At 36.7% G+C, this 23,887-nt stretch overlaps 1 protein-coding gene across 41 annotated transcripts in view; it reads left to right on the top strand.

Annotated features, from left to right (window-relative positions):
* The window catches only part of dlg1b (discs large MAGUK scaffold protein 1b), a 175,171-nt gene that overhangs the window by 32,012 nt on the left and 119,272 nt on the right, over positions 1-23,887 (top strand). For 14 of the 41 annotated variants that reach the window (XM_087239358.1, XM_087239354.1, XM_087239346.1 and 11 more), the window contains exon 4: positions 2,253-2,324. In XM_087239358.1, coding sequence (XP_087095484.1) covers positions 2,253-2,324 — 72 coding nt within the window. 41 annotated transcript variants of the gene reach the window in all.

Raw genomic sequence — 23,887 nt, 5'->3', positions numbered from 1 at the left:
AACGCACTCGTATGCTACGGCGCAGCCTACGCGTCGACGCATAGCTCTACGCCGTGGCCGTTGGTGTCGCTGACGTGCACCTCTCAAAAAATGTAACTGCAAGCGCAAGCTCTGTGATTGGTCAGCTTGGTAGGGCTGACGAGTGTGGGCGGGACCGAGAGCCGCGCGAGCCCGATGGAGCGATTGTTTACAAGTGTGGAGTCCCGTGAAGGAGCTCCGGATGGAAAGTTTTGTTTTGTGTTTACCTCATAGTTAAAGTTGTTGCACGTCCGCCGGTTCCTGCCTCAAAATGAGCGAGTTTGAGCCACTTGTACTTCCCGGAAGCATTCAGAAAGACCAAAACACAGGCGAAGAAACTCGACACAGAGACACATTTACACCTCACTGCCAACTAGCGTTTTGGAAATGTTAATGCAGACCAACAGAGACAGCGCGCAGAAGTAAAAATGCACAGCTACGCGCGTTGCATGCGCCGTTGGTTATGCTGGTCACTTGACGCAGAAGTATAAACCAGGCTTTACACAGCGGATGCCCTTCCAGCGGCAACCCAGTACTGGGAAACATCCATACACTCTTACATTCACACACTATGGCCAATTTAGTTTGGTTTAGTTTAAACTTTATTGTCCGTTCTGCTTGACACAGAAAGAAAAATTTTTCTTCAGCACTGGATTTAGGACAACAATTACAAACATACAACAATGACACAATAACAACACTCATCAAGACAACAACGTAAGTTAAAAGTTTAAAGCTCATCCAATTCACTTGTAGCGCATTGTTTTGGATTGTGGGGGAAACCGGGCCACCTGGAGGAAACCCACACCACCACGGGGAGAACATGCAAACTCCACACAGAAATGGCAACTGACCCAGCCGGTACTAAAACCAGCGACCTTCTTGCTGTGAGGCGACAGTGCTACCCACTGAGCCACCGTGCTGCCCACAATCAACTTAAAATTGCAAAAAAAAAAAAAAAACACCTTAACATTAACTTAATCGAGTTGCATTAAGAAGACATGAAGGGATTGTGTGGAATTGTGTGTTCATGTGATACAAACTACCATACTTAAAGCGATGTGCCGTTTATATGCAGAGGAAGAGAAATGCTCAATCTAAGCTTTACGTGTTAATTAGGGTCGGGTCTATAGATGATGCCATTGTCCATCGCAACTTATCCAGCACGTTTTTACGCAGCGGATGCCCTTCCAGCCGCAACCCATGTCTGGGAAAATCGCAATACTGTGAAACCGTGAAATTTTTATCCAAGGTTATCATACTGTCAGAATCTTATACAGGCCCATGCCTATTATTTAGTCCTTCATTTAATCGGCAGAATGATTTCGAATGCAATAAATCTGTTAATATGAAACGTGTTGTAATGGTCAAAATAACACATGTCAATATTTTTTGAGACCCCGACCCCCCCCTCCCTTAAAATTTCACAGATCATGTTTTCAGGGGAGCCTATGTCTTAATTCTGGAGCTGAGCTATAATCCCAATGTGACCCATAACTATTGTGGATGTGTACTTTACAATGTCAGGGCTGAAACAAAATATTGTGTAATTCTATTTTATATCAGTTACAGTTGTGACAAATCCAGAATCCAGTTGGACATAGTTTGTCTATTTAAGTTTACTCAACATGTTTCAACATGTGGCACAATTATGAACAAACTAAGTGGATCATGAGAAAATAAAGGTGCCTTTTGTTCACAGATTCCTGACAAACGGATGCTTTTAAACGCGGTGCACTTTCAGATTTAAGCCTTAGCTGGATATTTCACTTCAGTTAGAGCTGCGTTACACACTGCATGGAAGGTCATTTTTTCAGAAACCCATAATAGGGGCTCTTTAAAATTTTTTGTCTGTCTTGTCATGTTTGGTGCTTACATCCATATAGCTTGTCGCGTCATGTGTTGTTAAGACATGATGCAAACTTATACAACTTTATATTACAAAAAACAGACAGATTTCAGAACCTGAAAAAATCTCTTCCAGTGATCTGTCAATTAATGCATCTTCAGCATAGTTCTCATTTGTCATCGACTCTGAATTACAGTGCTTTCTAATATTTTGTCATAAACAAGCAAAATATTAGTTGTCTCTTTTCAAGCTTTGAAACTTCATACTAGAGGAATGTAGGTGACTGTAAATAAGCGTACCGAACTCACACCTCTGCCGTGTATTTCAATGTCCTTTCTCTTTTCCCTCTTGTTTCTTCCTGTGTTAATAAAACGGCCTCATCCAGGACTCTCCCCTCCTAAATGAAATCCTTCATGTGCTTGCTAAAGCCAAATCTTCCTCCAGTGACCTGGACCAAGTAAGTATGATCCGGCACGCGTCTGGTGGGTTTGGGCATCCCCCATGGCCGCATGTCTGGGCCGCTCATTTTCTCCTGCCTTGTTCTCAAAACCTCATCGACGGGGTTTTTCCTCCAAGAATAGAGGGACTCATGTGTCATTGTGCTCTCCTGTTGGGTCTGCTGTCGACGCGGGTCACAGTGGGATGCTAAATTTCGGTGGCCAGTCTGTTTGTGACATTTTCACAATTTTGTTTTAAACTTTGGGATTAAATTTGAAAATCTTCTGCATTGGTCAGCTTTGTAGGAAATGTTTATAATTTAGTTGTTAAAAATAACTGCAAAAAAGTTGAAGTATTTAATATAATTGTGAAAATGTCTGTGTATTGATATTTAAATACTTTATCTAAATACTGTATTAGGTTTTATTTTTATTTAGCAGTATATTATCTTATATTGTACATAGTATGTGAATTTCACCTCATGTCTTTTTTTAAATATATGGTAGGTAAATATATGGACCCCAGGGGGGGTTATAATACAACTTTCTCCTTGTTTGTTTTTCTATTTTGGGAAGTCATAAACGTGTCTGCTTTACTGTTGGAGAAAATGGGGATACAAATATATATGATATAGAAATGTATGTATGCATTTACATTTTATTCATTTAACACTTATATTCAATAAAAGCACTTTAAATCACCAGAATGCAGCAATTTTAAGGGTGCTTTCACACCTGCCTGATTTAGTTCAATTAAATCGCACTAGAGTTCGTTTTCCCTTTTGGTGCGGTTCGTTTGGGCAGGTGAGAATGCAGCAATCACCAAAAGCGGACCAAATAAGTGTACCGAGACCTGCTTGAAGAGGTGGTCTCGGTACGCTTTCAAACAAACCCTGGAGCGGTTCGTTTGTGGTGAGAATATGATCCGTACTAAAACAGGTCCAACCGCAAAAAGAACTGTGCCTTTTGGACTAATTCAGCTGCCGTAGGCCGATGCGCTGCGCATTATGGGATATGGAGGAAAAATATTTGTTGACAGCGCTTTACCAACAGAGAGAGAGAGAGAGAGAGAGAGAGAGAGAGAGAGAGGGGAAAACATTACCTGATGGATCGTTGGTAATATTTCCGCAAGATGACCATGTCACAGTTTAGCTAAATTAATTCACGCCTCCTCCTGAAGTGACGAGCGATGCATTAAAACCCTGTTTTCCAGCCGCGGCCGCGCTTCATTTTCAATATGTATAGTTTGTCTAAAGCAGGCATACAATCAGTCAGCGCATTCGTCCCTCCATAGTAAAAAGCGACATTTTATGTCTGCTTGTTTGTTTACTTGCTGGAGTTCATTGGCATTTTCCCAAACGTGAATTCTGACCAATCGATAAGCAGTTTAGGAAAAATGTTCAGCAACATCTGGCCAATGAGAGATGTGGATTTTGTCAGATGACTGCATTTTGGTTCGTTTCAACTGGTTTGGACCAAAGCCAGCAGTGTGGTGTGAAAACAACCCAAAGACGGCAGAAGATGCAACAATGTATCATTTATTACCCTTGGTGCGGACCAAATGAAGCGAACTACAGATGTTAAAGCACCCTTAGATGCCGTGACAAGTCTAACGGCCCGTTTCCACTGAGTGGTATGGTACAATACGGTACAGTGCAGTTCGGTACGCTTTTATGCTTCTTTCCACTGTCAAAAGGTACCAAAAAGCAAACTGTACCTAGCACAACAAAGCGTACCAAAAGGTGGAGCGAGACGCGCAGCTGAATGCTATTGGTTTACATGGAAGCGTCACTAGCGCTTACACAAGCCAGTAGAATGAATACAAAGGGAGCCATTTTTAAATACACAGCCGAGAGATGACACAGTAGAATATAATAATGAGCCATGGTCGACCTGAGCTCAAACAAACCTTGTCGTCGTCTTGATGAACAGCCACAAAGCCAAGAGGATCAAAATCTGACGTGTCCTGTTTTTGTTTTATAAATATTTTCTAAATAGCATTTAAGTTTTATAAACGGGATTTTTTTGCAATGTAAATGAATTAAACCAAAAACAAACTAAATCGACAATTTTGTGAACTATCCTACTCTTAATGAACACCCATGTGTATGAAAATGATAAAAATATTTGTTTAAAAGCAACTTGGTGCTCCGAATGAATTTAGTAGCAATTACAAGGTGAAGCCAATAGGTGGCGACTATCAACCATTAAAAATGTATGCCACTGAATGATTTTTCAAAAATGATCGATCTGGGAATGAAACATGATGCTTTTATGAGTGAGTTACTGAATCAATAATTGAAAATAAGATTTGTTATTACTCTTTTTTTTGTGTGTGTGTGTGTGTTTTTGTCAGGAACAGTAGTAAGGGCTAAACTCGCTTGAGATGAAGTCTTTGACGATGAAACCCTTTAGTATTAATTGAGCCATATTTGAAGTTTGCTTAATAAAATTAATTTAAAATTTATTTATATATATATATATTTTTTTTTGCATACCATACATTACTGCACTATTTCTCAGTTTGTCTTTAAAAAGCACTGATTGGATTTCAGTTTCCACACTGCTCTGATTGGTCATCTGACTTAGTAAATCATGATTAGACAAAGTATGTGCCAGTAATGAAACATCCATATCATACTTGTGAAGACTTGGCTTATACACAACTTGAGCTAAACATTTATCAGTGGTAAGTTTTTCTTTAGTAAATAACTTAGCTTTCATAAATTGTTATGTTATGACAATACTCTGCACTTTTTCTTTGTGTGTGCCTTTTGGCTTCTTTCCATTATATAATATTTAACCTAAGCAGATCATAATGACGGAGGCACTGAACAAAAAATACTTTGGATGCTAAAATATCTCCAAAAAATGATAAGACTTTGAAGTGCTTTGTATTTCCCCTAGCTAAGCTCTGACTTGAATATGAGCACCCCACCATTAGCACTATTTTACTGGAAACCGTGTAGTAGATGTTTACAACGTCGTGTTAATTTTGATCCCTTTGATCCAACCCCCTTTTTGCAACTGCAGCATGCACTGGTACAGAAGCTTCTTCCTTTGAAGGGAAGGGCTAATCACTGGGCACATCAAATATTTATTCTTACACTGCATTTCAGGGCAATCTACTGTATGAGCTATATAAAGGCTGCTTTTACACCGTCTCTGCAGCGTTAAAATGTGTGCGAGGAGACTGATGGTGGGGCTGCATCAGCTGGGAACAGGCTTGAAATCTGCCAGAACACTTTCTCTGTGGGGTGTCTGGATTTCTCTCTCACTTTCAAAGCCGTCAGTCTTTTTACAGGATGTGGCAAACTAAGTTATCAGTGAATTAATATCGCAGGGAACATTTAAAATTTTCAGAACATGGTATTTTGATTTGCCGATAATTAATAGCAAGTTCAAGATGAAGCTTTGATTATTTTGAAGAGTCCTCATATAATTGCATTTGTTCTGGCTTGGCAAGGGATGATCACCAGTTTCAAGGTTTACCGTAATTTGGGAAATGCTAAAATAACGTTTCTGCAGTATCTATATTTTCCCCCCTTTTTTTTATTAGGGCTGCACGATTAATCAAAGATCACGATCTCGATTCGACCCTACACACAATCTTAATTCAGGTTTTTTTACGATTCATCCAATTATATTTTCAAGGTTAGGAGAGAAGGCAGTCGCACAAGTCTTCACAGCAACATTGACACCTTTTAAATGGCATTAAAAGTTTCTAATACTGTATTTATAAGATATAATTCACCCAAAAATGTAATTTCTGTCTTCATGTAATGATGTATTCACGGCTGCAAAATCACTACTGAGCTGACCGCAAGGTGTTTGTTTACTTCTGAGAACACGCGCGTGCACGCATGACGCCTACTTTAGTGAAAACAACCTGCATAGGCTGTGAATAACAGGTAATAAAGTTGTAAACAACTTTCAGTTTGTTGCACAGAGCGATCGTTTGAGGGCCGTGCGGGAGGTTTGATTTACATGTATGTGTTTTTTCTCACAGTTACAGCAGCCATGAGCCGCACTCGGAAGTGAAAGTGAAACCTGTGTGCACATCATTTAAATGATCAAATCGCATTTTAGAGTTATGATTACAACAAGCATCTGATATGTTTTTTCTTTTATAGCGAACGCAAAGTGTTGTGCATGAAAATAAATGTTTACTGTATCAGTATTACAACCCTAGCCTATATTTAATGTTGATTATAATGCAAGGAATCTGATAATGACAAAATTCTAATTTTACCAGTGAAAACAAATGGTCTTATAATGTTGTTAATGATGGATGAAAAGCATGTCTTAAACATAATAATTCAATTTTATAATTATGAATAGTTGTATTCTGATTTCTGTGAATTAACAAACAGGAGATATTGAAAGTCGGTTCAAGTCCACCATAATGACTATACATAATTTAGCATTTTAATAGGCTAATCATATTAACCTTTATTTTACATTTACAAAATAGTGAGAAAATCCTGATCTCGATTTTTAAGAAAAAAAAAATCATGATTCACATTTTTGCCAGAATCCTGCAGCCCCACTGTCAATCCTTTTTTTATTGCAACATGATCTCGAGCAGCAAAGTCAACAATTTATTTTGAATTATTTAGCTTGACATATTTAGAATATTTCTGAAAATAAAATACATTGTTTTCAATGCAAAGAAAAGTTGCTGTTTGTTTATCCAGACATTTAAAAACCTGTATGCATGTGTGTTAATTTAGGGGTGATTGTTCTACTGCTGAGACGGGAGGCGATGTGGCGTGAAATTCTTTCCGATGTAGTTTAAAGTATCTTTTTGTCACTTTTTTTTACTCGTTTAGCCTGAATTATAATGCATTTCGTGTAGAGCTACACAATGAGTTGTTTAAAGATCACAATTTAAACAGCTACAGGATAAAATAAATATAAATGATCACAATTGGCATGCATTTATTAATTCTACGATAATTATACACAAACAAATACATAGTCACAGATGAACTGGGATAACCTTTTAATAGTTTACATATGAACACTGTTTATGATGGTGATTAAAATAACAGTTAAAAAGCAACTTAGCGCTGCGAATGAAAGTTGTAGCAATTACATTGTGAAGCCAGTAGGTGGTGACAACTAACCATTAATAATTTATATCACAGAATAATTATTCAAAAACGATTGCTCTAGTAATGAAACATGATGTTTTATGAGTGAGTTATTAAATCAAGAATTGAGAATGAGATTTAAAAATATTCAAGTATTAAAAACAACTTATTTTAGAGCAGTAATCACAATACTGTGATATGGGGGCAGGGCTACCTTCGTACCGGAACAGGCTGAATCCGGCACCTCATTTTACCGATCCCCCTCCTCGACCGCCCTCCTCCACTGTCCGCTGTTCACTTTCACCTTCTTCCGTGACCCCCCCCCCAACCCTCCTCACTTTTGTCAGCGACAGTCGCGTCTGCTCTTCACTTTCGTCCGTGACAGCTTTATATGTCAGATCCGTTACTCTGATCTGTTCCAGGACTTCATTATTCACAAATTAAGCACTGGATAGGGAGAGTGGTTCTACGTACACAGCAAATTCATCAGAGTTAAATTCTCGGTGTTGAAGCATTTCAGAGTAAAGTGTTGACGTTAAAGAGTTAGATTTTGATAAATGAATATAATTAGAGTTAGAATTGATTTTATTCAGTGCGAAATCAAGGAGTTATCTTTTCAACACTTGGTGGTGTTATTTCCAACATCCGGGAATTCATGCAGCCCCAGTCACTGAAGAATTTTCCAGACGCCATTTGGTGAGTCAAACTACCTAAATGTCGGTATTTTACTGACTTTCTTTAAGAAAATACAGTTGTAAACATATTGTTATGTTAATAACTTTAGAATGGAGTGACAATTTTAAACTTCTGCGGTTCATTCATGGTCGTTTGTGTATCTAGCTTAACTGCATTAATATTGACTTCTTTTCAAGAATGTTTTATATATGCTCACGCATACATAGTGCATAAAAACATCAAATGTACATGTTCAACACATTTCTGTCACGCTTAATGCCATTTTGTGCGTTGTTACCCATCTGTAAAATAAAATTGACACTTCTCCTTTAATTCGAAGCAAACTAGCGAGGGAATCCCCGGAGCCGCCTAACCTTAGCCTACTCTGCCCAGATGCTAACGGCAACACAGGACGGTTTCCATAAGCTCTGGAGATTTTCCAAAACATATCTGGTGAGTAAATCAACATATGCTTACTTGTAAAAGGCTTCTTGACTAAAACATATGATTGTTTGTTATTCGTGTACGTTAATTTGGTTATTTTAAACACCGTGGCCCTTTTAAACTGGTTCATTAGTGGCCGTCCATATACTGTTAGTCCATAGACTCGCGTGATAACGTACGCTTGAATTATATTAAGTGTTGACAACCATTAAAGTCGGAATGTTAACATTAATGTCTTTAAATGACCGCGTTTGCACTTTCTCAGACATTTAACGTTACAGAAGTCTCCCGGAAGTTGCGGGACTAACGTTAACGTTATCCCGCAAATGCACAGAGACTCCCAGATGCCCAAGTAGATGCCCGCAAATGAATGATAATCTCCCGGAAATCGCGCGTCTTCCGCCTGGTCATTAAACACTTTGCACACCCCTCTCCACCGCATCCCTCCCAGCTCTTTAGGTACGTCGCGCGCAAGTCACCCCCACCGCTCTTTAGGTACGTCGCGCGCACTCATCCCATTGCTCTTCAGGTACTTATCTCTCCCGCTACCTCCCGCAAATCAACTCTGTATCCCCCGAAAATGAGTTTTCCCAACTCGGGATGTCTGACGTTAGTAAGTTAGGCTATTTCTGTAGTCAGGAACATCTTAGTCAAGCTTTTTCTCCCGCATGATATTGTGCTTAAAACTATAGGCTAAACTTAGCATGTACTGTACACAACATTTCCGTTTTATTAAAGACAATTTAGTGCGTTGTAAACAGCCACCTGTCTGTAAAATTAATCAACTGATACATATTTGAGCAGCCTAATGATGATACAGATTTGATTTGTAGATTTATTATCAATAATCAACATCTGAATCAAAAGATATCTGAAAAAGTGTGAGGCATACTTTGTGATGTTCATCTCTCTTTTTTTTTATCTGAAGGCTATGCATATGTGTTAGATACTAATGTGTTGTTGTTTTTTAACAGCCACAGTTCTCTATACAATAACACAACCCTGTGACGGTGGCTGATAAGAGACGGATGGTGTATTTTTATTTTTGTGGTGATGATAATGAAGGTATGTTTGATAAAGTTCTGTATTTATTTTCACAATAACCTGAGAGGGTATTAGAGCATTAGAGAATAACAAATGACATGAAGGTGATAAGTTTTGTATTGTGGGTGAACTGTTACTTAAATAATGTTTTGCTCTTTGCTTTGCACTTTTCCTCTTCTGCTTATCCTAGTATTTTAGATTATATTTGGACCTGAAACATCTGCTAGACTCCAGGAAAGGTGGCGTCAATACTGGACCTGAAAGGGCCTAGCAAGTTGAATCTGGTAAAGAAACACGCACGCGCGCACACACACACACACACACACACGCATGCACACGCTTACAGAAAACTGTAAGTTTATGAATATTTTTTACACTGTGGCCAATATTTTGGGGAAGTCAGCATCACTAAATGATATAAAAGATTTTAAGCTCTTCTAAATTTTGCTCCAAGTGTTGTGTTAAATTCAGGATTCTGGACAGACAGCTGCCTGTTTTTCCAGTTCTAGTCATAGTGGTTAACCTAATTGTTTTTGGAGATCCAACAGTGATGTATGTGTTTTTTCTACTTTTCCATATCCTGTCACCTCAACCAGCTGGGAGAGTCAAGTTGTGGATCATCATGAAGATTTTCAAAAGGTGAGTTTAGATTTCTTGAATGTTTTATTTACTTTAAATGTTCTTTTAAATATATCATAGAATTTGATTGCAATTTGTTTTCAAACATTTTTCTTAGCCATGCTGGAGTCTTGAAGAGTTCTTAGATGAGCATCACCCTATATCCGTGCATCAGGAACCACCAGACGAGCGATCAGCAGCTACTACATCGTCATGGATAAAAAGGTCATCCTGTGGCTGAGAAGCACTTCATTCACAGGACATGCTTGATGAGATTTCCTAGCTCCAGTTTGTTTTCACACAAGTTTACAGCATTTATACCTTCATTTAAACTGCTGTGTTTGATATGGAGGACCAAGGAAACACCAGAAGTGAAAGATTTGCACGCCAAGTTGTTTAAAATGTGATTTCATAAGAAAACTATGAGTTTAGAAGAAAACTGAGTGACGATATATTGAACTTTCAAATTGCTCTGATGAAACATCAAGTTTGGACCAAAGGACTGAAACAGCCTTTTTGAGCACTGGTCATACATATGTTGTTGATACTGTCTGTACTAATAAAACATTTAAAGCATATTTGACATTGTTGCATTTTAAAAACTGAATGAATTGTTGAAGTGGTGAATGTTTTCAAATAAAATGTTTTTTCTTTTGTAATTTACAGTCTATTTGACCTTTTTACCATATTTACACTCAAGAGAGTTGAATAAAATAATATATTACACCAGGCGGTGTTAAATATAGTTAAATTTTTTAACTCTGCCCAGAGTTAAAATTAACCCTTACTTCGGTGTCAATGTGCCAACCCTTTTGAAAGTGTTGATTTAACTCTGTTTTGAGTGGACCCCATGAGACACTTTCAAAGTGTTGAAATTAACACCCATAGAGTTGTTTTGGGTCCCCATATTTTGCTGTGTAGATTGCTAGGTGACCATCAATGTTTTCTCAGAAGATATCAAGCTGATAAATTATTGCTGTAACTATAAAATTTATTTATGGACTCAATTAAAAAGCACTGCAGTCTTTGTAAGTAGTCTACACTGAGAAAAATTTGGTATTTTATGTTTTTTTTTCCCCACAGCATTGGGGCTGTAGAAAAAATTTTAAATAACGGCTGTAAAATTACAGAAATTTAGCGATAATTTAAATTTAATTTAACGTCTGTTATTTTACAGTAAGTTTCTGTAATTTAACGCCTGTTATTGGGGTGCCGGTAAAAAAAAGGTAAAATAACGGATTTTTTTTACAGTGTATGGAAGTCAACAAAATACATTACTCTGGTCCAGTGATTTAGAAATAAAAAAGTCTTGCATAATGTATTTTTTTTTATCTAATGTGGTCTTTAACAATTCATTAAGAATGGTTGTGAATCGCCTGACATGCAAACACCCAATGTAAATTTATTATTAGGCTGTGTTTTATGATGCTAATTGGCATACTATTGCTGCTATTATGCTATCTCTGTTAGACATTGCGAAAACCCACCGCTGCTTCGTAAATAAGACAGTCACACTTCAGCAATACCCAAGTTCCTCTAATCCTGTGCTGCATTCCAATTTGTATACTATCCGTCCTAAATAGTATTTGAAAATAGAATTAATATGTCCCAAGTCGTAGTATGTTGAAAAGAGGATGCCAAAGTTTCCAGGATGCTTTACTATTTCAGGTAAAAATTTTAAGTGTAGAACCATCATTACTCTAATCGCTGATATTGCTCACAGTACATTGCACGTTGGACGTGAATTCGATTAAAATTACAAACGAATGAGAAGTGTAAATAATCTACAAACATGATGGACACGCTAGACCAACCGTCAATAGAGAGGCTTCGGTTAAGATGTTTGTATGGACTGTTAATAAATATCTAGCCAACTGTAAAATATTTAAATCTCGCTTTCCATATTATGTTTAATCTGCAACAACAATATTGAACTTGTATAAAGATTTGTTTGGACATTAACGTCTGAAAGCATTATTATGCAAAGACCTGAGGAGATTTCTCTGCATGAAAGACTCACAAATGGCAGATTAACCTGCTGCTGCTTTTCCTATATGGTAGAAAATTAAAAATGGAAGAAATGTGGATGATGAGTCGAGATGATTGGCAGGGCTCATAACTAAGTAACATAACGATCTGTTAACGAGGAAAAAGTATGCCCAAAAGCTTGCACAGTCTTCTGTTACACACTCAAAAGTATATATTTTCCCTTTACAAAAAGGTGCATACTTTTAGGTCGCAGTATACGTGTAGGAATTGTGACGCAGCAGAAGTTGTCCGTGGTTTTAACCGGCTTGACGGTCGCAGTGAAGTGATGGCATTTCATCATCTGTGATGGTGTGAAGAAAAAGCGCGAACGTAATGGCGCGTTTTTTGCTCTCTAAACTGAGGATACAGCTCTCTCTCTCTCTCTCTCTCTCTCTCTCTCTCTCTCTCTCTCTCTCTCTCTCTCTCTCTCTCTCTCTCTCTCTCAGTTACACACCCACACTCTCTCTCGCGAACTTGACCGACAGTCAACATGGCCAGCAAACACAAGCACGTGGACTGCTCTTATTTTCCTCTCTGTTCTTGAGGAGTAGCGCTTATGTCCAGCTTCAGCGTGATTCTCGTTAAAGTCGAGAGATTTGCGCTATGAGATGCTGAGAAGCGCGAGGTCTCGGTCCGCTTTCAGAGGATGGACTGCATTTGTATTGTTACCACCAAGGTAAGCGCATTAGGCAGCGAGCACTTGCAATGCTTTCTTTATTGATGGTTCATATTATTGTTGAGCATAAAAAAGCACAAAGACTAATGTTATTGAAGTAATTACTATAATTATAATATGTAGGCTTGCCAGTATTTTGTCTTGTTTGGATCCCCCAGATATTCTGAACTTGAAGCACTGTTAAAAGCTCCTTGTTCAAAAAAGTGAATATGTGTGCATGGAATAAGTTGAGAAGAGAATGATGTGCAGTGGCGTTGTATTGATATTTATTTTATTGCAAACTGTCTTGTTGTTTATACTACTACTAAAATTAATAATAGTTTTATTATTATATTATTATAACTGTTAGACTAACTAGAGCATTCTTTTTATTAATTTGTCTCAAATAATTCTAATACAAGCATTTACATATGTATGCATTATTTTTTACTACAGTTTTTAACATCATACGGTATACAGGAGAAAAGAAATTCAGGGGAAAATGGGGAAAAATTAAATATAAAAGACGAACTACTTCTGATAGCTACTTCTTATAACACTAACCAGGTTGCTGGTTTAAATGTTTCTACGTGTAAAATCAACTGGTAGATTTTAGGTTTGTTTTTACTAACAATTTAAGTATTCAGAATTGTTTTTAATATAAGTATTAATACTTAATTATTAGTAAACATTTTCATGTTTGCCATTAAATGAAAAGCATATTGCTTGTGCACATTCAGTCTCTCTGTCATTACCCTGTTTTATCTTTTTTTTTACTAGTGTTTTTAATCTTTTTGTTTTCTACTTTGTCACTTGTATAGTTCTGACTTCATCTTCATCTTTGTTAATGTCTTTAGTGAGAGAGCATGTGATATTTTTCCATCTTTGCGTCTGGATAAATGCATGATTATACAGTGCTCAGCATTTATATCTTCATATTTTTAATAGGAAGCTTTACAATATACTTGTGCAAATACATTAGATTAGTCAGTGTACTGAAGCCAAATCTGAAGCTAATCTAACAAAATAACTTACAATGACGGTTTAAGAATCAGTAGCCCAAGTTTATGTCAAGGAAAAAAAAAAAGAAAGAGGGAAAAATCAAGCGAAGCAAAAATGACAAAAATGAGTAAAATTTTGTAAGTTGTAATCTATTTTTGCAATATTTTGCTTGAATTTAATTGTATTATCTTTCAATTTCTAAATATGTTTGGTGACTAAAATATTATTTTAATAAATAAATCTATTTTATTTAAATGCGTCAAAATACATTGCCTATATTCACTGAGAATTTGATAAAAATGTTCATTTTCAAAATGGGGTGTACTCAATTATGCCGAGCACTCTAGCATCTTCATTTTTTCATTTGTAGCATCTTCATTGTTTGAAGCTCTGTGTCTTCATTCTTTGTATTCCCTTGTACAACCAGATACAACTAATACCACCCGCTTAAGGCGTATAATGTCCAAATTACTTATCATATTAGCAATGGTGTGATGTCATGACACTTCTATATATAAATATGCAGTTTCTTTGTCTCTCCGTGATGTCCTACGAGTCGATTATTTTCTTCATTACTGTACACGTGATTTATTGGATTTACAAAATTGTAGGTAAGTGGTTGCGAACAGTTTATATGGACTGAATTTAAACTAATTAAATTTAGTAATGTTCAACTTATTTGTTTAAAATCAGCTCATATAAATTCTTTGAAAACACTTATACCTTAAATGTTGTAAATTCAATGATTTTTTTTATGCCATTATATTATATTGTATGTTTGTTCAGATGATTCAACTTATAATGCTGATTTGTCCTGATTTAAATGAAGAAAAACATAATATATGACAACAACATCTGTCCTGCTCTGTTTCAGTGCTGTTTACTTTGCTAAAGGTAATCAATACCTTGCTATCAGGAATCTTAGATTTCTATTCTCTCATAACTGGAATCTTAATAGTAATATAAATAGTAATACTAATTGTCCTGATTTGAACTAATTCATCAACAGTATAAGAAAATCATGCATGTTGAATGCTTTTCATCCCTTCTGTAAGATTAAAATGATAAACTGATTTAAGCCAACATATAGTATTTAAAACAAAGAACATATGTAATAATGCTGCAGTGTGTGTCACTATAAAGTGTCTTGGTTGTACTTGGGAAACCGGGCAGTAGGGGCCAGAAACGTTTCTACATACAGTATTTGTGCTTTATTTTTCATCCATTTTAAATTATTCTCCATTATTAAGGTGTGGTCCCATTTGTAAAGGTAAATTGGCTAATTTTAATAAAGTAGAGTATATTCACTTTTAAACAGCTTTTAAACTCTTGGTCAGTGTGGGAAAATGTTGCCCTCGTGAGAAATTCCTGATATTCTGGATTGCTGTTAAAATGACTGGATCTCATCTCTCAAATGCATTGAAGGAAAATGGTAATGTGACCCATACCTTTATGATTTCTGAAGCTGGCTTAATGAGTGCCCTAATAAAAAAAATCTAATGTTAAACCAAATCTTAAAAATCTTTAAAAAAATTCTAATGTTAAACCAGGATGCTAAACCCAATTTTGAGGCCATCTACATTGTAAAGTAGCAGTGCGTTTTTTTTCAGCCTGATCTCATGAGGAAACAATTTTACGTTTTGTCAGTTTAGTGGCTAATTTGTACAAAAATGTTGTTACTAGATCAGATACAGTTGCGGCCGTAAGTTAACAGAAAATATTTATATTATTCATTAAATTTCCCATTTAATATGTTTTATTAACGTCTATCCCTACCTTGTATTCTAAACCCGTCACACTAATGTAAAAACAGTAGATGTATCGAGTATTATTTATGTTATCTATTAAATTACCCATTAAAATTGTATTTTATTAACACCTACCCCCACCTCAACCCTAAACTCAACCATGACAGTACTGTAAAAATGTTTATTATTGTTATACAGTATTACAATAATGATACTATATTGATGTGCCTTTCCGCAGCTGTGTCCTATCTAGACTTTACCATATGAAAATTTACGAATTTAAAAAAAGATGCGTAGCACCTAACCCCACCCCTAAACCCAACCATCTTTGGGAGATGAGCAAATAGTACTAAATTATATGAATGAGATCATATGAAATCATACGAATTAGCTTCTAAATTAAAAAGTTACAAATAACCATGAGGTAGTGTTTGGTGTTCCCTGCCCACCGATATCGATAGAAAAGTGTATTAACATGTCTCGGTATAAACGCATATACGTGTCCACAAAAAAACATTTGCAGTGAAACTGGGATTAAAAGATCTGTTCCAACTCTCTGTGATCCAGCTGCACCTCTAGCTATAGTGAGTGGTACACTTAAATAAAGAAAAGACAGAAAAAAGCACTATGCAATAATACATAACTGCTGGAATTGCTACCGCGGCATAGTGTCAACTATAAACAAGGATGCTTCAAGCACACAATAGAAGTCGTGCTATATCCGAAATCGCTGCCTACTCAGTAGGTACTGCATTCGAATTTAAACGTACTACTCGAATGTTCGAAAAATACGTTCTATACAGTATGAATGTCAGCAGTATCAATGGAAATCGGACGTACTACATCCGCCATTTTGTCATCCTCAGGTGACCTACCCACGTCAGTTACGTTGCTTCACTCCCATTCATGAACTAATTTGTGGTTCATCATGGAATATCATAGCGTCCATCCGATGTGCACTTCAGAATCTCGCCAGAAGTAGTTGGTCATCAGGGTACTTCTAGCATACTGTTTTTCGAATTCTATGAATTCAGACATACTACTCTGCTCGCTTACTGACTTTAGCGTACTATATAGTATGGCAGTATGCGATTTCAGATGCAGCTCTGGTTTATGGACGTTAAATCATGTTTATAAAATTCCCTCAGACCCCAAATATTTACATTTGCAGCATGATGATAATAAATAAATAATGCATGGTTTCCTCTTCATTCATTCTTCCATGGCGGGGCGCCATGGCAAAATTCATCCTGCCACGGCTACACCACAGCTTCTCATTTACACTTTATTTTTTTAATAGCGGTTAATGATCGCACCAAAACATATTAAAGGGTAAGTGAATTATAACAGCGCAAACTTTTCTGTAACCGTAGTAGTGCTGTGCGTCATTTGTTTAAATTTTCAAGGTGACGTTCTGACTGACTGGCCGACTGACAGACAGGTGCGTGATGCGTGAGGCCAGCAAACACGACGTATACCTGTTTCATTTTACTCCAGGACGCATTAATACCGCTCTGTTGGTATTGTAGACATTCATAAAAATTCTTAGCAAACCTAATAAATGTTGGAGACATACTCATTACATAAACGCACTAAATCGCACTTCAGCGTTTATTTGAGAGCGCACAAGAAGATCTGCACGCTCTTAAAGCGGCTTATAGTTGAGGGGGCGTGCAAGTAGTTTTGTGCACGAGCAGAGGAAATCGGCGCGCAAGCAAAAAGAACCGCATGCTCGTAGGCAATCTCGACTTCTAATACTCCGCTCACGACATTTGTCATTTGTAATAACGCCACAGGTAGTTGGTAAATCTGTGTAAAAATAAAGGCCTGCCGCCACAGCTGGAAAAAATCCTAGTAAAGGAAAAATCCTTGGAAAAAGGAGCAAAATAAAAGATGATTTAAATTACTAAACCCTTGATGGCTTTGTAAAGCTTAACTGCCCTTCAGTGTATACAGTAAGTAAGCTGCAGCAGTTTTTATAGCCTCAAAATTACCAAACTGTTTACGGTGAAATTATTCTTAGCTAAGCATACACGCGCACATTTATGATCCCTAAATATAGAACACACAAATGACATTTCGAAGTAAACCATGAATAAGCTATGAGCTTCTGTTGTCAGAAATGTTGCAGATGAGGCCATTTCTGCACCGGAGAGCAGGGTTTGAGTCCCTGTGTGGGGAATTGTCAAGGAGTTCTCTCTTTCCGTCCCTCCTCTTTTTCCCCTAACCCCTGACACCCCGCTCGTCACTCAGAGAGCCTGCTCCGAGGCGTCGCAGAAGATGTGGAGTGACTGCATGTTTTTTGCATGCATGAGCGCTCGTGTCTCTTCTGGTCTGTGCCAGCCTCAGGGCATGCCAGGCTTGGAGTTAAAAGCACATAGATCTCCATGCGGGTTTTACATCGTCTTCAGATACATTTTAAGACTACATGCTTAATAGAGTCAGCAGTGCCAAAGAGCTCTGCAACAAAAAATACACTGTAAAAAGAAATAGTTTCAGCATCGATATCGCAATCAGTATACTATATTGAATTTCGATACCAAATGCTGATTTGCCATTGTGTTTACATGCTTAACAGAAATGACTCTTAAATTGTATTTCTGTAAAATACAGTTATTTCTGTTGAGCACGTGAACACAATTGCAAATCAGCAGCGTTTAAGAACATGCTCAACAGCGATTAGATGTTAGCAGGAACAGGCCTGGGAATTTTTAAACTAATCAGCCATTCATGTAAGTGAACTACTCAGACTTGTCACCACCTACTGGCACCTTAGTAGATTTTTTTTAGTATCTTTATTTATGACAGGTTTAAATCAGCTAAGACACTTGCACAAATACACACACACAAACTCTAAATCACATGTGATTATTGATATTTTCTGTCAAAATTGGCCCTTGTGAAAATGTAAACGATAAAACCACGAGTTAAATTTTCTCACGGACTGATTCGAGGTGGCAGCAGTTTCTTCACATTAGCTGTTTGTCCATACGGACACAATCTGTGCACGCATGAGTAGAGCTGCTTTGTTATTTAATTATTCACCTCATTTAGTGAGTTTATACATTAATATATATATATGTGCGTCAATGTGAAGAAGTAAAGGATGGGAGAAAGGGAATACGTCCTTAGCTGTGTTTGAGGACAGTTGTGTTGTCTGAATTGACTCTTCTCATGGGACCTGAACAGTGCAAACATCCACAGAGACTATTTTTTTTCAAAAACAGATTCATTGTGAGAGTGAGAATGGTCATGGGATCTGTCACTCCCAATCAAACATCCTAGCCAGTAGTAATAATTATTGTAGGGATTTTCTCATTGATTTGTGAGTACAGTGGATATGTTGCTAGTTTAGTGTTAGGATGAATTGAGGGTCATGCTTACTATTGGCTCGCTCTCAAGTTCATATCCTTTTTGGTGATGACTGTACTGTTAGGACAACAATACTCTGAAATATTAGCACTAAAAAGCGTGGACAACAATCTGTGGTTGAGTTTGTTGCATATTTTGTATACATAATTTGTAAAAAAAAAAAAATTGTACAAATGGTCATGATCAAGTAGGGCTGGGCGATTTTTGCAAAAAAAAAAAAAAATTTCTTGTTTTTTTCTTATAAAGTTTGCCCGATTCACGATTTCGATTTCAATTTAGATTAAAAAAATAAAAAAAATTGTATTGTGTAACTACTCAACTTAAAACATTGCGACAACATGGCTGAAGTAGTCTTCTCTTTATAAGTAACTTGAAAACCCATCTGGTTGAGGAACATTGTATTTTTAATGGCCATGCCATAGATAAATTGGTCAACAAGGTTAAAATAAATGTAAAACAATTTCACCAGTTAAATATCGTTGCAGGAGATTTGAATAAAAAATATTTGTATAAATATTGCTGTTGCAGGAATACAGAGGTATTTTTTGCAAGTTTTGCTGAGCCTGGGAAAGATTGGCTGTCAGCTCGGTTTTGACTTTGTCTTTTGATTGAATGACAGGTTGTAATGCTGCTGCCTTTTTCTTAAAAATATACAGTGAAAGTAAAGGACTGAACATGGAAACTGTAAAGCCTAATTTAACCCAATGTGTGAAGTTGTGGACGTATAGCAGGAGCAAATGCAAACACCAGATGTGTGTCTAATATAAAATAATATATTTAATCTATTTTTCTTTTATCCCCCTTTTAAATATCGATCATTTAATGCGCTTTGCACCACTCTCTATTATGCTGCCTGATCTGTCTGGTTTTCAACTAGGTCCGCTAAATGACGTCATGGGGGCGGGTACTTTAATTTTTACTGCTACAGCTGCTCACCTCTGCTCGTGTTCAAACCAAAAGATCAGCGCGGTTTGAACTAAGATTGGCGCGGTTTTTCACATGGCAGGTTTTTACGTCCTTCATACACGTTGATCAAGTTTATCAACTTGATAAGGGAATATGTCTTGACAATCCAATGATGCTGCACGGCGCTTCTGGTCTGCTTCATACAGAGAGTGAACCAAATTGCATTGGTGCCGTTATGCTGTACCAAATATTTGTATAAAAAAATTGCGATTTCTTGATTTAATATAAAATTAAATCATCGTCAAAACGTAAATTCGGATTAATCGAAAAAATCGCCCAGCCCTATGATCAAGACATGACCACAACATTAGCCTTTATTCTTCACGTTAAAACTGTAAGCTGACCCTAAAATCTCATTCATAAAGGAAGCAGAGTACTATCATTAACGTAATTCTGAAGATTAATCAGTTAAACTCCGCGGGTCTGTGACGTCATCGACTTTCGCTTTAAGATTTAAAGGGCTAGCATTGCACCAGACCCCCTTAAGTGGTTTCGTTTGAAAGTGTAGAATCTATATTTTAAGCACATGCGCATCACTTTGGTTTTTATTCTACTGTACAAAAGTTATTTACACTTAAATACACAGTATTTTGGATACCCGAGCTGGATATTTTACATTGGTTCATTTTCATATTTTTCATATGACACATGTACAAGTTATAGCTCAAATGAAAGCTCTTGCCGGTGCTCATACAGTTCTAGCATTCTTTTTACTGAATTATATTCACATATCAAACACTTGTTGAATGAATTGTGGTGTTTCTATGGCGCAGAAGTGAAAACAAGACATTTATGATCAATAAGCAGCCCCAGATAGCACAGACAGCTGTCATCTCTTACCTTATACTGTGTGCTTCAGGGCCATTTCTCCTCTGTTTTTGAGGTGATGTGCATAAGTAATCCTTTTATATGTCTGAACTGGTCCAAACACAGTGAATTATGTTTGATCAAACAAAAGAATAGTGAAATATGAAAATATGATGATCGGGCCCTGTGGTTTGTACAGCACCTCTCATCAGTTGGAATACAATAACTTTTGTATAGATTATGGTGGAGACATTTTTCTTTTCCTATGATTACAGACATGTGCAGGAACCACCAACATTAATTACAGCACGCTAGACCACACAGAACCTAAAAGGTACACTTTCAAATTTGAGTTTATTAAAAAAAAAAAAAAACAATACAAAAAGCTCCTCTTTTTTAGGTGTTTATTATAACACAGACAACATATACAGATATTTTAAACACTTTCAATAGTGTTTTATGAAAATTCAAAGGGTTTTCTTTAAAATTATACCAATTTTTTTCATTTACACCTCTACATGTGGATTTGGGAAGCTTTTAAATTTGGGTAGGCAAAATCCAGGTGGAAATCCCAAAATAGCACTGGAGTTTATTTTTTTGAATGTTCAATGTTAATTCATATTACGGGGTACTTTCCAAATTTCAGAAATGGGTGAAACTTTATCTTCAATTTTGGCTGACAAACATGGTCAAATATACATAAATGAAGAGATTTGGCACTGAACTGCATGCCAGCACTGAAAATATATCCCCCAGTTTGTATTATTAACCTTTTAATCGTTTGTTTTTTTGCGCTATGCAAAATCCAAAACATTTTTTTTTTGATGAAATAAGGGGAGTACTTGACTATAATCAACATCCTTTAGGTTTGTGTGCTCAGTAGGAAAAAACTTAAACTATAAAATCAACATAATCGAACATAAAACAATAATTGCATGATTGCAATAACATGGTTCTGCGCTGTTCTTTTAAGCTCTTGTTATGCATTTTTGGAAGAATAATGCATTTGTAATCATCATAGATTGTTTACTTGATAATGTATTTTCTCCTTCATTGTATGACATTTTGTTATGCTGGTTATTAAACACTTGACTAATTAGGCTTGGAGCGGAAACATGGTATTTATCATAAATTGTAATATGTGTGCTTTTAAATAAAAGTCATTTTATACAAATTCTAAGAATGAAGTGAGAAGTTTGATCACAGAAATGACTTATTAAAGCTGATTGGAAAAATGTTTTCTTCTGCAGTCACAAACAATGACCCTGATTCATCTATTTTTTTAACCCTTGTGTGCTGTTGGGGATGTTTTCATCCACTCTGGGGTGATTTTGAGGCTTAATTCGGCCACAACTTTCTCTGCGCTTCAGCAAATAGAATGATTTGGTGACAAATCTTGGGAAGTTTACACAAACCTGGTTGACAGCAGAGACTACAGGCTGCCACCAAGAGTAAGGGTGCATCTTTTTTATCATCAGTTATTTTACACAGTTGGTCATATCTTAGTACCATTATCTATACAAAAGCAAATGAACTGGTAAAACTGTGAAGGCGTCTGAATTATTTTTAGTTTGACAGTATAACAAATAATCTTTAGCAGTAATACATTTAATTACGAAAGCTAATATGACAGTTTAGTCATTTTTGAAGAAATTTGTTTCTTTTGTTTGGTAGTCATTTGATTCAACTTGGACTTTAGTAGTTCTTCACTTTCTAGAGGTGAACCATTGACTTGCTTGTCTGAACTGTGTGTTGAGTTGACTCAAAGTTCATAGTAGAGATTTTTGACTTGACCCCAATTCTGCTGCTTGTTAGTTTGGCTATGGACACCGTTATTATGGCTTTTGTAATCAATCTGCTTCCCTCTCCTGGTTTTATTCGGCATTACAAACTGAAAAGCCCAAATAACTGTATAAATCTCAGTGATGCTGAGGTTAAAGGAAGCATTGCACATGATCTTGCAAAGGTGTATTTTAGTGTTGTAGGGATTGGTCTACAGTTTGACCCAAAGGCTGGTAGATGAAGAAGAGCCGGAGTCAGAGATTTAAATAAATAAATCAAGTTTACTGAAGATAGTTTGCAGTTACATCAGCAGAAGCCAGCTTCAACACTCGCAATTAGTTCCTAGGCCGCTCTGCTTACAATCACCAATCAATAACAATTATACTCTCACATAACGCCATTAACTGCGTCATACATAGAGGTGTTCTAACCTTATTGGTTAAAACACAGATAGACTAGGAAAATTTCCATGTGGGGTTCGTGCGTACAATTCTGAACATATCTGTCTGAACACATCTTAAGCATAAACGTCAGACATCCCTTAGATCAGGCATGTCCAAGCTCGGTCCTGGAGGGCCGGTGTCCTGCAAAGTTTAGTTCCAACCCCAATCAGACACACCCGGGCTAGCTGATCAAGCTCTTACCAGGCTTTCTAGAAACATCTTTGCAGGAGTGTTGGAGCTAAAATCTGCAGGACACCGACCCTCCAGGACCGAGTTTGGACACCCCTGCCTTAGACTGATTAGAGCTGACTCCAGACCTGTGAAACGGATCAACAATCAAATAGAACACACACACACACACACACACACACACACACACACACTTAAAGTATAATCTGTTTCTTATCCAAGGCTGAGTGTACTCTTAGCCGTCTTGATCAAAACTGGTTAAAAACTGGTATAATCTACATTCAGGCAGTTCTGTTCTTACTATACAAAGTCTTATCTTGAATAAAAGTAGAATCACTTTAAAAGAATTAACCATAAAAATAACAAAATCACTTTAGATATTTTAGATAGTAATAACTACTAGAAATAACAATAGAAACAGTTGATTTCAGTCCTCAGCCCTCAGTTCCACTCAAGGTCTCCGTGACCTCTGACCTAGTTTGGTGGCTTCAGAAAATAGTGATAAAGAGACAGGCAAATGCACTGAACATTCTTATATTAAGCAATTTGTTAACTTATTCATTAATTAAAATCAATTCACAGTTAAATACTCATTCAAATAATCAAATAATTATATTTAATAAAAAATTATGAGAAACAAGATGATGAGAAAAGGATAAACGTTGGTCCATGATGAGATGGATTGGAAAGCAGAAATCCAAATCCTTCAGTGTA

This window comes from Danio rerio, chromosome 2 (genome assembly GCF_052040795.2).
Source record: "Danio rerio strain M-AB ecotype USA chromosome 2, GRCz13ab, whole genome shotgun sequence".
NCBI classification, from domain to species: Eukaryota; Metazoa; Chordata; class Actinopteri; order Cypriniformes; family Danionidae; genus Danio; species Danio rerio.
This window is presented reverse-complemented; position numbering and strand designations above follow the sequence as displayed.